Here is a 15,263-nt window from a genome sequence, read left to right on the forward strand (position 1 = left end):
TTGCTGTTTTAATATGGCAGGAAGGGATGCAGGGTTTTTTAATTATTTTTTTCAAATCACAGTTTCTTGGTAGATTCTGCCTCTGATAGCTATTCTCCTTGCAGAAATTCTCTGTATCTTCTTTCATCACTGTCTCTTCTTGTTCTAACTTTGTTTAGTACTTCCATATTATTAAACAGTGGAAGTGTTTCATCCCCAACCTTAACTACATTAGACATTGTGTTTGTGTTATGAAAGACTAAATATGTTCTTCTGCAAGAGCAATTTATGTTATCATTCAAGAAAGGTTGCAGAGTTTTCTTTGTTTCTAATAGCAACTGGAACTTGTGTAGTGCTTTGTTATATAACTTTGAGACTATGAAAGCTCAATTTAGAAAAAGCAATGCCACCTGTTACTTGACAGATAGTATATATTTTCTTAACAGCAAATGCTTACTGCTTGCTTTTGTCTTTTTTTTTTTTTTTTTTCCCCCAGGAAAAATCTTTCAGTGCGTGGACTGAAATGGTGGTTTAGATGGGCTTGCATTAATTTGCTTCTTTTTATTGTGCTGTTTTTTCTTACTACTCCTTCCATAATCATCTCAACCATGGACAAGTTCAATGTCACTAAGCCTATTCACTACCTTAATGTGAGTATCACCATATGTTTGGATATAGCTGTGTATCAGACCAAAATGTTGATAAACTGATAGGTGTATAGTAAGACCATGAAACAATAAGCTGAATTCATTTGAAATTCTGAAGATTGTTTTACGTAACTCCTGGTGAAAAAGCACACGTCCAGAATCAGGTCTTCAGTCCTCTGTTGTTCCTTGATAGTAGGCTGAAGTAATTTCATCTGAAACTTTATATTGTTATAAATGTCTTACTTGTTTGCAGTAAAAATTTGCATTCCAAATTTACATGATTCTAAATTTTGTAATCAAAAACCTTTGCCAAAAATGGAATTTCAAGTCCAACTTGTATTTATCTTGTATATATCTGGTCCTAGTTTGACTGCAGCTGAAGTCTCTTGCAAGCTATTAATTTTAAATACTTCCCCAAGCTAGTGTAAACTACATAAAAACTGCTTTTTAGATTTTACTCTCATAGAATTTAATTCCCAATCCTACTCTTGTTTTTCATCTTGCACACCAGTGCTGAGCACTCACTCATTTTATGACTGTATCTGAATATAATTTCCACAGTCCAACCTGCTATAATTTACAAAAAGCAAAATATTGCAGCCTCTGTTGTATCACAGCTGCACTAAAATGTTTTTAATACTTATTCTTACTTTTCCCCCCCCACCAGAATCCCATCGTCAGTCAGTTTTTCCCAACGCTCTTGCTCTGGTCCTTCTCAGCTTTGCTACCAACAATTGTCTATTACTCAACTTTGCTGGAGTCCCACTGGACAAAGTAAGCAAGATTTTCCTCTGGGTTGGCCTTATCAGCTGAATTACTAAAATAAATGGAGAAAGTGCTTATCTTGCATGGAGCTCTTAAATCCGCAGACCTCTCGTAGCAGGGAATGTCATGTTCTCGTCTTTTTCTAATGTTATAACCAACACTTTGGAGTTTAAGTAATTTGTAATCAATGCAGCAAATGTAATTGGACCACATGATTTGCTTATGCTTCCTTCCCCCCTCCGCCTCTTTGTGTTTAATCAGAAAAAAAATGTATAAGCAGGCTCAGGGGACTGTAGCTTCAACAGGAGCATGGGAAGTGCCTCTGATCCCATAACCAGCTTGCTCTCCTGGAAGATAGGAGGTGTGGGTTTGGATCCCCTCCAGGCCGAGAACGTCACAGAACCCCAGAATCCCACTTCAACAGAAAGTGCTCCAATTGCTGGCATGCTACTTATAAAAAGGGCATCAATCTTCTTGTTGTTTTGTGTGGAAAAAATGGTCTGGACGTAACTCTTGGTGCACAACTCAGTTGCTGTTGGATATTGTCAGTGGTGATCTGAGAAGACTTATGGGACCAAGGCCCAGCAGATGTTGATGCAAGATTTTCAGATACGACCGGTGCACTCTGGAAATGTCAAGCACAGTGACGTGCTGCTAACTTGAAGAACTCAGCATAGCTTGGTTTGGCATACCAGATTTCATCCCCAGTTTACCTGCAGTCAGATAAAAGCATGATACTGCACACTGAATCCCAGCTTCACTCGACTTCACTCAATCTTTTTCCATAATGACTGCAGCCATTTTTTGTTTGTTTTTATATTCTAAGGTCAATTTTTTTTTCCTTTTTAATTTGTTGTACCATTCCTTGTAAGACATTATGTCCAAAATCTACTGTTTAGTCATCAAAGTTGTAAAAATTGTATGCTTTTCATCAACGTTTCTTTTTCTTGGGTTTTGGTTTTTTTTTTTTTTTGGTAGTTGTGCTAGGCACATGAACTTTGAGCCTTCTCAATCAGTTGAAATATTTTTCTAAAGTCACTAGCGATCACGGATCTGATTTCAAGCCTCGGTATAGTTATACTAATATGTCCCACAGTGCCCAAGGGCTACATGATCCTATAATAAAACCTCTGTGGTTTTAATGCCCTATCAGATGCCAGCTTTAACAATCTGAATTGTTTATAGCAATCGCTGCATTTTTCTGGCAACAGTGTGTCACTAGATGGATGTTCCTGCTACTGTAGTACGGGTATAGCATTAGTAGTGTCATGTTGTTCCCAAAGACTTGACACTTGGCAAGGACAGTCAAGTAGCTTGTCTAAGTGTCTGGTTTCTTGGCAGTCGTGCCCTTTTACGAACTGCCTAATCCCTCTTGGCATAATACTTGAAGAGCTGTTTGTTTACAAGCTGTTGTGAGATGTGAGTATCATTGGACGAGAGACCAGCTGTGATTGTCGCACATCCCCTTGCTTGTGGTGCAGACCTGTAGTGATGCTAATCCAGAGTCTGGATTAATGTTCAGAAATGTTTTCTTTGCCCAAGAAGATACTGAGAGCTTGCTTGGTCCAAATTAGTGAATATCTCAAAGATGTTGGTTTTATGAGTATCTTGTAGCAATGTGATATGGGAGGGGAAGCTTCAAGTCTGATGGGTGCTGACATTCTCTGGGCAAGATCCTTCATGTGTGGATGTCTTTCATATGAGCTTCTTACTTAGTGACTTTTTATGTTGGTAGATCTGCAGAGAACAGAATAATGATGCATAAAGTCTACATATTTTTGATCTTCATGGTATTGATTCTGCCCTCCCTTGGTCTGACCAGGTAAAGAATCGTAATTTAATGGAGTAATGTTTGAGTATTTTTATCATATGAGGCAACTTACTTCTGTTTTCTGGTTGCTAGTTGAGGTATAGTTGATGTACTCCCACTCCCTCCGGTATGTATGGTTATATTGTCATTACACGTTAGATTTCAATGTTCATTTTTTATCCGAGGACCATTTTTTATCATAGCCCTTAAAGTTTCCAAAGGCTGACTTTTCTTTTAGCAAAGAAATTTAAGACCTTGTAAGATCAATGACTAATTGAAAGTTGCCCGTACTCACCATCATAGCTGAGAACCCAGTTTCCTGACTATGTCTTACACTTCAGTTATAGTTGTCCTTTTCTTTCTACCTTTACAGTATTTGACTGTTTCTCCTGGCTAACCGGGTAACATGTATTTGTCCTATCTATATCATAGCTGCTAAAAATGAATCATTAAAACTTTAGTATGAAGTAGATTTTTCTGTTTTGTCTGATTCTGTATCTTTTTTCCTATTTCTGACTAGCAGTAACTGTGATAAAGCTAAAGTAGTGTTCAGATTATTTGATTAAGTTCTCTCTATCCACTATCCTGATCTGAACTACTTAAAAAGAGAAGCAATTTTACACAGTACTAAGCTGTTGGAGACTGAATTACATTAACCATCTTTATTTCAGCCTTGATTTTTTTTTCCGTTGGCTGTTTGACAGAGAATCATCTGATTCTGCAGTGAGGCTGGAGTAAGTATTAGCAACTCTTTGCTAAAGGAATACTTAGGACTTTTTTTTTTTTTTGCTGTTGACTAACCTTTATTAGTGTTTATTAAAACTTGCTCGGGGATGGTACCCTGTGGGATGGTGTTGAGCTTCTGAATAAGGGGAGGAGAATGCAAGTGATTTTGCTATGAAGAAATCCATATTTTTTTCCTGCTTGCTAATGTATGCAAACATTCAATAAAGAGAAGTTATTTTCCCAAAACCTTACAAATTTTGTGGAAGACAAGAAAGGACAGGATCATATGATGCAGGTGAGAAGGGGACCAGAAAATGTACTGAGGATTGTTGCATATCACGGACAGGAGATTCTCCCAAGCATTACAGTGAGACCAAATAGCTGCAGCAGTTCTCTTTCTGAAATCCATTGACTCTCGATTTTAAGAAACATGAATGTTTTTACACCAGCATTGCAAATTTGCAGATATTGGTTATTATAAGCTCTTGTGACTGTGGCTGGAGGGAAGGAATAGAATGCAATTATTAGGACATAGTTAGGTTTCCAAAAGCTGCTTCAAAATCAGTAACAAGAAGACAACTAGGAGTTACTAAGCTAGGAGAGACAATTATTCTATTGCCATCTTATCTCCTCTTGTCTCAGGATGCTGTTGCAGACATCAAATGATGCTCCTGTCTGTTATCAGCCATCCATCAGACTGGTGTATCTTTTTGTGAACAGTTTATTCCTCATCTGAACTGCAACTCAGCCAGGCTCTTACAGTATACTACACTTACTACATTTATAGCTATGTAGTACTGTTTTTCAACAAGATTATCTGAAGTTTTCTGGCCACTTCTTATGGTGTCTAGTCCTTATCCTTATGGTAAGAGGCTTCCAAAGGCGATAGGGATCCATTGTATATATGCTATATCTGCTTCTCCGCTTTCCAGTCAGTGTCTGATGTCTTTCCTTGCAGATGTGTCTTCTTGCCTGACCAGGGAGCCTTCTTTGTGAACTATGTGATTGCCTCTGCTTTCATTGGCAATGGGATGGAGCTGCTGCGCCTGCCTGGCCTCATCCTTTACACCATACGCATGATAATGGCCAAGTCCACAGCAGAAAGGAAAAATATTAAACAGGTATTAAAGCCCCTCTGTAGCAAGAGGCAATTAAATGACTGGTCCTAATCAGAAACAGTGGGAGCCCCCATCCTTCATACCGTTAACTATCATCTCCTGTCTTTTTTTTTTTTTTTTTTTGGCCTTTCTTTCACTCATCCATGACAGGTTCATATTCCCTTCATTTGCAGCACAGATAACGGGGAGGTATTTATTCAAGTCAGAGATGGTCAAAAATCAAAACTCAAGCTCTGAACTTCAGGTATTACTCTCTTCATAGCTCCAAGACAGAGTTTTATGATTTGGATTTTATAGGATAATTCTGATTTTATCTTATAGTCTAAACTTAAGGGTTTTTTAAATTCAGATCTGTCTATAGTTAGTTTCTTCTGTCAGCCTGCAGGTGTGTACAACTTACTTTAATCTGAACATACACCTAGCAAAATATATAGTTATTGTCTGTATTCCATTTTAAGTGGTGGACTTTTACTTCCAGATGATGTGTCATCTTGCAGCTTGAAATTCCAGGTGTGACAATGGGAACTTAAATCTGTATATAGCCGCCCCTGTTCTTCTTTTTCTTCTTTTTCTTCTTTTTTTTTTTTTCTCTTTTATGGATGGGGTGGGTTCCATTTTTAAAAGATTCTTTTAAACATTCACTTCTGTTAACTGTTGCATATTACCCCTTGCTCTGGTTGAAATGATTTATATTTATTTCCTCATCCCAAGAGGAAAAAGTGGAAATACTGACCACACCAAAGCTTTAATATCTTGAGCTTTCACTACCAGGAAAGCCAACACAAGGAACAGTACAGATTCAGTGGAATCTGCAGTGAGATGAAGGTTCTGAGTATGGCACAATTATTTTCTGCCTTGTGGTTTTAAGTAGTTGCTTCTTCTAGATAAAAAGAGATTCCCTGGGGAGTTACTTTAAGGATATGAAAGAAGCAGCATATTTTCTGTAAGCATAGATGCTTAAAACGCATAATACTTAATCTCTACGTTATTTATGCCTCTTGGGGAAATAACTGATCTCTCATAGGGAGAAAATAAGAGAAGGTGAATTGTTGCTTTAGCAAATCTATTCTTAACTCCTGACACATTGATAGATGACATGAGAGTTTTGGGTGTTTTGGTTTTTTTCCTAGCAACAAGCATTTGAATATGAATTTGGAGCAATGTATGCCTGGATGTTGTGTGTGTTCACTGTCATCATGGCCTATAGCATTACGTGTCCCATCATTGTTCCGTTTGGTAAGTTTTCCAATGAGCTGTGGGCACTGTGTGAGCAAGATGGGGGCATATGGGAGGTTTGGAAGGCCCAGTTTTGCATTCTTATTCCAGTTCAAATGCTGATAATCCTTAGGACTTGGATCCAAGTTTCCTTCCCTTCTTGTGGAAAAACAGGGCAGAAAACGGTGAATTACTTAGCTCTTGTTCTGCCTTTAGAAGTTGAAAGTATATTTAATGTCTATTAGATGCTTATTTTATTTCTCAAGTTTGAGTGTATTAGCTCTGGTCGTGGTTTTTAACAGTTAAGCATAGGAGTTCGGACAGGTTTGGGGATGAGAGGATTGTTTTTATTTCTGGGTTCTTGAGGTCTGGGAGAAGCAAGCTGCAGAGGGTACCCAGCCTGGAGGTCTACCTTAAGCAGCCAAACTTGATTTGGGACATTCTGATCCCCAAATCCTTCAGGCACATTTGAAATAACTTTTGTCCTAAAGTGTGACTGATGTATGTAAAATGAAGCACAAAAATAAACATGTTGATCCAGTAGCAAGAGACTGGAAAATTACTTGTCCTTTTCACTACTGCAGCTCTTCTGCATTGCAAACCATTTATCTAAAATTCCACATCCTGAATGAGAATGAGAAAAGGGGCTGTGGTCATCGCTGTGCTATGGACAGCTGTATGCTCCATGGTCCTGACCCCAGGGATGTGACCTAACAATGTGCTGACTGCTTTGCTGGGACATGGTCTTCGTGAACAGCATAGCTGCCCTTTGACTGGAAAAGGAAATGCTGTATACTGTGGGAGATTTGCTGGCTTAGAAAACCAATTAACTAGGAGTTCAGGGCATGTGGGTGGAGCACAGCTGCCCTGTGGGGTAGATGGAGCTGCAGTCCTACAGGACCCTGAGAAGGTCTCCAGATCTCTGAGTCACAGACCTTCTTTTTCTAGGGTGTTTCTCTTATTCAGTTGGCTTCTCTCTGTCCCATGAGCAAAACTTAACATTTCTGCCTTAAATGGCCTATATATCTGGGTTTCACTACTTTCTTCTTCCTGTACCAGCCATTAAATCCTGTATGGGTGTGCAAGAAACTTAGCAATCTGTCTAGAACTCGTGGACAGTTGTCCATTTCAGTGACTGTGACGTGATCTACGTCTTATTTTATTGCATCTTTCGTTCACAGAGATTCTGGACTGTCATAAGAATTATGTATAAAGAATCATTTCAGCAGCTACAGATATTTCCACTCTGGAAACCTGTTTGTCAGGCATAAGTAGTACTAAATCATTTTATACAGTTGGTATTTTCCTTTTCTAACCCAGAGCTAGATACAACATAATTAGCTAAATTAGATGTTGTTCAGAACTGGTTTTAATCAACAACCTTATTATTGGGAGAAAGTGGCCAATTTTTTTCTAACAATGTACTTGATATTTATTTACATTTCGTTTTGTGTGCAGTTGTAAATATCTGATTGTGCTACTGCATACCAGAACTGCTACAATTCATAGCTGTTGCAGCAGCAACTGGCTTTTTCTTGGGATAAGAAATAGCTGACTTGAAATCCAGTCATGACTCTGTTGAAGGTGGAGGGGGAGACATTAAGCTGCTGTTAGACCTTTCTTCCTCACCAGTTCGGTGGTGGAGGAGTTATCAAGTCTTCCCTACTGGCTTGTCCTCATGTGCCAGCACTGGGAAGGAGCTCTGGATTCTCTGTGGGAGCACGAGTGGTGCCACACAGAAGTGTGCGGAGAGGGGGAAGGATGGGGAGACCCCGGGGGTCTTGGGCTGGGGTTGCAACAACCTTAGGAGCAGGCTGCTGTCATGCAGCTGTACCCCATTCATATTTTGGCTGTATCCATCATTGGTATCTAGATTTTCAGTCACTTGGTTAGTGTGGATCTCCTCACAGAATTGCTGCTTTTTATCAAGTCTTCAACAACCTCTCCTTGGCTCTCCCTTTTTTCCTTCCAGGTTTAATATACATACTACTGAAGCACATGGTTGACCGTTATAACCTTTACTATGCATATCTCCCTGCCAAGCTGGAGAAGAAGATGCACTTTGCAGCTGTGAATCAGGCCCTTGCAGCTCCAATTCTCTGCCTTTTCTGGCTCTATTTTTTCTCATTTTTGCGGCTAGGTAAGTATTACCTTTTTCCACCTAGAAGCTGCTCCTACCTCTCTTGCCAACTTACCTAAATTACATGTGAAGTTTCAGAGGCTTTGTGAGCTTTTCTTTTTGCTTCCATAAATGGGAAGTCATAGTGGTTACCTGTGGCACTGAATTATACAACATTTGCAGCTTACACAAGTTTGCATAAAATACTCTGATGCAGATGGCTAATATCTTAGTTTAAAACTGTTAGCATGGAGCTTCATATTTCTTCGTCTTACAGGAGATCATTTGTTCCCTAAATCTGTAGAGTTTGAATTGGCCAGTTGGGCTGTGGAGTGACAGACAGTAAAAATGATTAAATAAAACAAAAATCTATTTAGAATTAGCTCTTTCTAGTAAGATGGTCTCTAGCTTCACTACCTGCATTTGTGTAGTCTGTGCATAAGTTTAATTAGCCTGGGTGAATTGGCTGCTGCCTCTGTTGTACAGCTGTCATTTGGGAAAAACTGTTAAAATATTGGCTAATGCTAGTAAGACCTGTGTTCTACATCATCCGTCAAACTTTACGTGGAAGACTGCAGTGAGATGGTGACTCTCCTCCCCATATTGTAATTTAAAAACTCACATTTTATGTGTAATTTATTTAATTTATAAATAGCGACGTTCTGTATTTTGCAAATACTTGGCATTGATGGCATTGGCTGTAGTGTACTAACAGCTTTGACATCAGAAAAGGTAGGCGATAGCTTACGGCTTTTTATCCGTGATATAGGAGGAAGCATTTGGCATGGAACAGGGATGCCCAGTGATCCCGGAAGGAGTTGAGCTTCCCGTCTTGGGAAGGAGGCCCTTGGTATTTTGCCACCTTCTCTGCTTTCACAGACTGATGACAAATGTGCATGCTTGCATTGTGTTTTTCTAGCATACCAGTAGTAAAAAAAGATATTGTTGGCAGACTGTCAGCTAACTTTAGAGATAGCTCCCTGTGGATGTAAGAGGCACTCGGAACTATTGCTTCAGGCTGTCCTTGGATTTGAGCAGATGTCCCTGCATTACTTGTATGTTTGGGGGCTTGTTTTTTCCCTTGTTTTGAGAGCTGTCTTTGCAACCAGGAAGACCGATAAATCTATGTCCTCTAAAACAACGGCAGAATTTCTAGAGCATTCTTTAGAAAAATCAACTCCAAACACGCAGCAATTGATGCACCTCTTTAATTGTTATGAAGGAATTCCTGGTGTAGTAAAAATTAAATCTTTATAATAATGTTTTCTGGTTCTACATCTGTGGTAAAACCATCATTTGTCATGGAACTTACTAATGGAAAACACAGACCGGACTAGCGTGTTTGGCTTGGGCAGTATAGAGGATCCTGTTTACAGGATGTTGTTCAGTGGTTTGTCAGTGCATAGGGCAGTCTAGCCTAGTGGTGCGAGTCTGAGAGGTAGGAACTTGAGTTTTTGATTTCATTGCCATGAATTTCATTGCTGCTTCTTGTGCCAAAGAGAAGGAAGGAGGGGGAAGAGTGCTCTCCTTCCTAATCTGTAAAATAAATCAGTTTATGGTGTGTAAAGCTTGATTGGATAGTCATTGATTTGTATAGTTTGCCTGGTATGGATATTTCAGTCTGGTTGCAGAGTACAGTGGTAATACTCTGTTTTCTCACTCATTGTATTAATGTAAGGCTGCAAGGACTTCTGTTCCAGTTCTCAGTCAGGATCAAATATCACTTGACTGCATGCAGAAGGTGATAGGCTGTACTGGTGTCATCTATTTCCTTTTCAGTCGCTGTTCTCTTCCTCAGCTCTCATGCCATCCATCCATCATACACCAAAAGCACCACTGGGCCTCTCACAACAGAGGAGGCGATGGTACTATCTGCAGTTCAACCCCTGTCTCCCGGGATAGTCACTTAAGTCCCGTGTTCTCCAGAGCTCTTGGCAATGAGGAGTGTGGAGGACAGAGGGCAGGGAAAACTGATCTTTGGAGATTTCTTCTTCTCCGATCTCTGCTGTTTTGCCTTGTGGTTCACACCATACATTGGCTTTGGTGTAGACATGCCTCATCAGCTGGTAAATACTGATGTAACCTACACTTATAAAAACAACCTCTTCTAAAGGACATTCCAGAATACCCATAGGGAGTTTTTTTTCACTTCCCTTTTTGGTTTGAACAGTGACATGTTTGTGGGGGTTTTTTGGGTTTTGTGTGTGGGGTGGGTTTTTTTTTTTCCTTCTCCTCATGAACAGATCTGCACAGGGCTTATATAACCTGCTAAAAAGTAAAACTTGTCTGTTCTGTGCCACTGCATATGCTGGGGTTACCACAAAAATATTTGAGGGTTAGTGTTGCCTCTTTTGACTAAAGAAGCTTGGAAGCAGCTAGTTTTTCAGGGTTTTTTCCCCTAATATCTTATTCAAGTAATCTTTGCTGCAAAATGAAATTAATTTATTCAGACTATTTCCCAGTGGACCTGAAGAATCACTGTAGTCATTATAACTTTTTCCATACTAGAGGCTGCTACCATGTCCTTTCCTATAGTTCATTCTCTCTCTCTCTCTCTCTCTCTCTCTCTCTCTCTCTCTCTCTCTTTCTCTGAAGAAACCTTTCAGCTTAGTTCATGTTTACTCAATTTCTTCTGTTGTTCCTTTTCCTTGGATTCCTCCCAGTTCTGTCCGTATTTTATCATGGTGTCCTACACAGACAAGGCTGCTCAAGCTGAAGGTTCAGTAGCACCAAATTATTTTGTATAGGTACCAGAAACTTGCTTTTTTCTTTTTTTTCTTCCCATGTTTTGTGATAACATCACACTATTGACTGCTTTGCAGCTTGTAATCATCAGTTATATTCTGCAGTGCTACAGGCTTGTTATCCGTCATATCTACTTTTCATTTTTCTTTCCAAATTGTAGTTATTTACAGTTTTCTACATACAATTTCATCTTACTGTTTATTTTTATTTGTTTTTTTCTTGAAAGAGGATGGGGTCATCTAATCTATCCAAGGTCATTTTGATTTTTTTTTTTTTTTTTTTTTTCCCCTTTGGGTTGTTTGCAAGCCATCTAGTTTGATGTGATCACCATATTGAATAAATGGACTCTATCTATTACATTTCACAGATCATTAATGAAAATATTTTAGAAGTGGGTCCAGAATAGATGACTGAGGGAGGAGGAGAAGAATCGCTCTGAGTCTTGTTTATCATTCAAGTATTGCAGCCGCCTTTCTTGGCCTTTAAGGAAGCTGGGGAAACAGCTTGCTCAGCAGTTTTACCAGTCAACAAGCTTTGTGCGTAACGAGGTTCTCCTGTTTGTGGCTGGAAATGGCATGCCCTGTCCTCTAAGGAAAAAAGAAACATGAGGCTTCTGAAAATGGGGAAGATGAAGTAAAGGTTTGTTTGGTTTGTGGGTTTTTTTTTTCCTGCTATGTATTTTTATATTGTATTCTCTGGATATTTTTCTAGGCTTTAAAGCACCTACAACCATGTTTACCTTCCTAGTTGTCAACGTCACAATTGTTATTTGCTTGGCTTATACTTGTTTTGGCTGTTTCAAGTACCTGAGCCCACTGAATTATAAGGTGAGTGGTGGATGCCTAATGCCTTTCAGCACCTACCTATGTGCTTAATGTAGCACCAGCTATTCCTACTGGGTTGTTTGTGCCTTCTCGCTAGCAACGTCTGTCCACAAAGGTTCATTCCGGTAAGATGGCTAAAAAGGGCTGATAGTAGAGGTAGGCTGCTTGGCACAGTGGAAAGTCTGTCAGTGTCAGCAGGAGAAAGAGCAGTATGGAAGAAGTATGCAAGAGGATTGGAGGAGAGAGTACCAGCACTGCAGTACTGTGCAGGTTTTCGGGTGCTTACGATCTCTGTGTATTGTCTTGACTTACCAATTTGATACTGTCTCTCTTCCTTTCCTCACCTGTTACTGGTTACAGATAGAAGACATGCAAGGTGAAAGAGGAAACGACACAGATGTACCAACCATCCCAACATCTTCTGTAAGAAGTTAAGAGTTACTAATATTCTCTTACGTTTCCTAGAAAAACTTAATTTCTCACCCTGCTTACCAAAGAGCGTGTGTAGGACATATTAGTCTGAATGGACTGTGGGACTTCCCATATGTGTGTGGGACCAGAGAGTTCTGCAGCTGGGTTCCTTGACTGTTCCCAGGTGGTGTTCCAGAAGTACCTTCAGCTGACGTTTTAGGAGTAGTTGAGACACGCTGCTTCCAGCAGCTCTGTACGCTGTGTTCTGGGCCTTACAACAGACAGATCCTCACATACGGACAGCTGCCAAATGCAGTCAGTGGCCACTGCTTTGTGACTTTGAAAATTCTGACATGTGTAGCAGGTCTTACCTGCCATGCCACTAAAAAGGATGTAGGACTGAGGTAGAAATAGAGCTCTTTGTGCCACAGTCTACAAGTACAGGTGAGCGCTGCACCGGGAAGCCTCCGTTAGGGTGCAAAAGGCCTTAGGTTTTAAGGTGAAGAATGGGAAATGGATGAAGAGAAGAGTGTCGAGGGGAACAATTATCCTGGGTGAATTATCCCAACGTTATACTTTGAGATACTAGTAAAATCCTTAACACTTGTGATTTCAGATGTACGTCCCCCGAGTTTTGCAACCTCATTCTACAGAAAGGACGATGCTTGCCGATAAGGAGCGGCAATCATATGGCACCATGGACAACACTAGTTCACAGGCAGAAGAAACCATAAGCTATTCTGCTGGACCTGCAATTATTGAGCGGGCATCGAGAGGTTCGCTTTGAATGCCAAGGACTAACACAAGGTGGAGCACTTGGTCCAGGTTTAGGAGAACTAATTCCCCACCACTACCTACTAAGTATTCTGTTCTATTTACATATTCCTGCCTACAGAAGAGGTACAGAAATAATTCATTGTGTGGTCTGCAGCTGTGCTTGGAGATTAAAAAGCAGATGCCTTGGGACTGATTGTTTTCCAGGCTGTCTACACACACAGTGAAACAAACACGTTGAGCACAGAGATGCTGATCCTCAGGGACTTCACTTACGCTATCTCATCACTTGCCTTATGAAGATAACTTATGCTGCATATAGATAACTAGTCACCAAAGTAAATGCAGCTATTACAGCTGTCATTTATTTATTCAAAATAATTCTTGTGTTTTTTTTTTTAAATAATAAAAAGAAAACCTTTAGTATTTATAAACCTCTTGGGATGTGTTAAATCCTGAGGCAATGTCACTTTTGATGAAAATGCTGTTTGAGTGGGCGCTGAGGATGGTGTGTGGGAGTCTCTCCTCTTGTCACCCAAAGTAGTCAGTGTGGACTTGACCATGTTACTTTTTTTTCCTTAAAAGAGATGAGGGAGTTACTATGCACTTGGGTACTGAAAGTACCAAAGCAAAAAGACTGGCATAAAGAAGGGAGTGATTTATCTGATACTGGTTTTTTATATATATTTTTGGAGGGCATTTAGGTTGTTAATTTCTGTTCACTATTTTTAAGGGCCTTCCACAATGAAAGTTCACCTGACAACAATAAAGGATGTAAACATTTTATCTTTCTTTTAATCTTGGGTCAAAATGACAGATCTCTGGGTTTTCTCTATAGTGCCAATTATATGAGCTGTAAGATACTAAGTTTTTAAATTATGTAATAGGTGCCAATTTATTCCAAAGTACGTTGTGTCAAAGTGTAACTAATAATCACAAAGCAATAAAACACTGAGTTCAGAGAAATTCCAGGCTGTCTTGGTTGATTTATTTTTTTCTTTGTGTCTTGAAACAGTTCTTTTGCTAGCTGCCTCACAGCATGATCAGTGTCATGAACTGGTCGTAAGAGCACTGTCATGAGGCTTAGAATGACAGCATGTCCCATGAGAGATTTGAATATTTTTAAATTTCTCTAGGGGATGAATCTTGCTAACCTTTGGGTAGGAGAAGGTTTTGGCCCTCCCAAGCCCTCTATTTGCCTGCTCATCGTTAAACTGTTAGTTCCTGAACTTGACCTTTGCTAGCATGTCTGTGAAGCAGCAACATCTTGAGATTGGAGTAGAATTTGTGCCATAAATAAGTGTGTGCAGATGTTCAGTGTCTTGCAGGACTGCCTCCAGCTTCCCCAGGCCACCGCTCTGGACTAATGCTGAGCAGGAGACCTGCCCTGCTGCAAGAAGAACCCTGTGGAGCTCTGATAACCCTGATGACAAGCCCATCCTGTTAGGTGAAGGTACACATAAGTCCTGGTTCTGAAAAGGCAAGCGAGGAGCCTTGTCTAGTGGGGGGGCATGGAATTGTGTCAGTCTTCTTTATACTATCACTTCAGTGTTGCAGTTTAGTCAGGGGGGTTGCACGTGGGGAGGGAGTGTTTTGATTTTAGCAATCGTGGTATTATTGGAGGTGGTATGTACACTGAATATTGTGGGGTTTTTTTAGCAATCATGGTATTACTAGAGGTGGTGTGTACCCTGGATACAAACTGCCATTTAAGATTGGTATTCAAACCAAGAAAAAAGAAAACCAACAGACTCCACATTTTTTACTTGTCTCTGAGTCTCTCATACAGATGTGAGGACAGAAGGAGGAGACAGAGCCTGTTGTATTAATTAGATCAGAAGTCCGTGATTGTTCTAACTCATTCTAGCTGCAGTACCCCATCTCATACAGGTGTCTGCAGAAGCAGTGGACACTTATGTGTATACTAATTGAGGAATCAAATAAATGATTCAGCTACCACACTTGACCTGTTTACAGTGCTGGCACTGTAGGATTTTTATGCTCTGTGGTATAACTTACCTTTTTGAACAAGTGACTTTTGATATTCGCTGTGAGGTTCTGTATGTCATATCAAGGACAAAAATTCTTTAGGTGATTGGATTTCCTTTTTGTGCTTGGAAGGCTGCTGAA

At 39.9% G+C, this 15,263-nt stretch overlaps 1 protein-coding gene across 1 annotated transcript in view; it reads left to right on the forward strand.

The window, feature by feature from the left end:
* The window catches only part of TMEM63A (transmembrane protein 63A), a gene marked incomplete at its 5' end in the record, with an annotated part of 30,055 nt that extends 16,909 nt beyond the window's left edge, over positions 1–13,146 (forward strand). Inside the window, 10 exons of the mRNA XM_009573902.1 lie at positions 476–629; positions 1,294–1,400; positions 3,127–3,213; positions 3,873–3,935; positions 4,886–5,048; positions 6,176–6,281; positions 8,233–8,400; positions 11,836–11,951; positions 12,309–12,371; positions 12,976–13,146. Of these exons, the coding sequence (XP_009572197.1) occupies positions 476–629; positions 1,294–1,400; positions 3,127–3,213; positions 3,873–3,935; positions 4,886–5,048; positions 6,176–6,281; positions 8,233–8,400; positions 11,836–11,951; positions 12,309–12,371; positions 12,976–13,146 (1,198 nt within the window). The remainder of the gene's footprint in view (positions 1–475; positions 630–1,293; positions 1,401–3,126; positions 3,214–3,872; positions 3,936–4,885; positions 5,049–6,175; positions 6,282–8,232; positions 8,401–11,835; positions 11,952–12,308; positions 12,372–12,975) is intronic.
* Positions 13,147–15,263: the final 2,117 nt, after the last annotated feature.

Source organism: Fulmarus glacialis, unplaced genomic scaffold (genome assembly GCF_000690835.1).
Source record: "Fulmarus glacialis isolate BGI_N327 unplaced genomic scaffold, ASM69083v1 scaffold20793, whole genome shotgun sequence".
NCBI lineage: Eukaryota > Metazoa > Chordata > Aves > Procellariiformes > Procellariidae > Fulmarus > Fulmarus glacialis.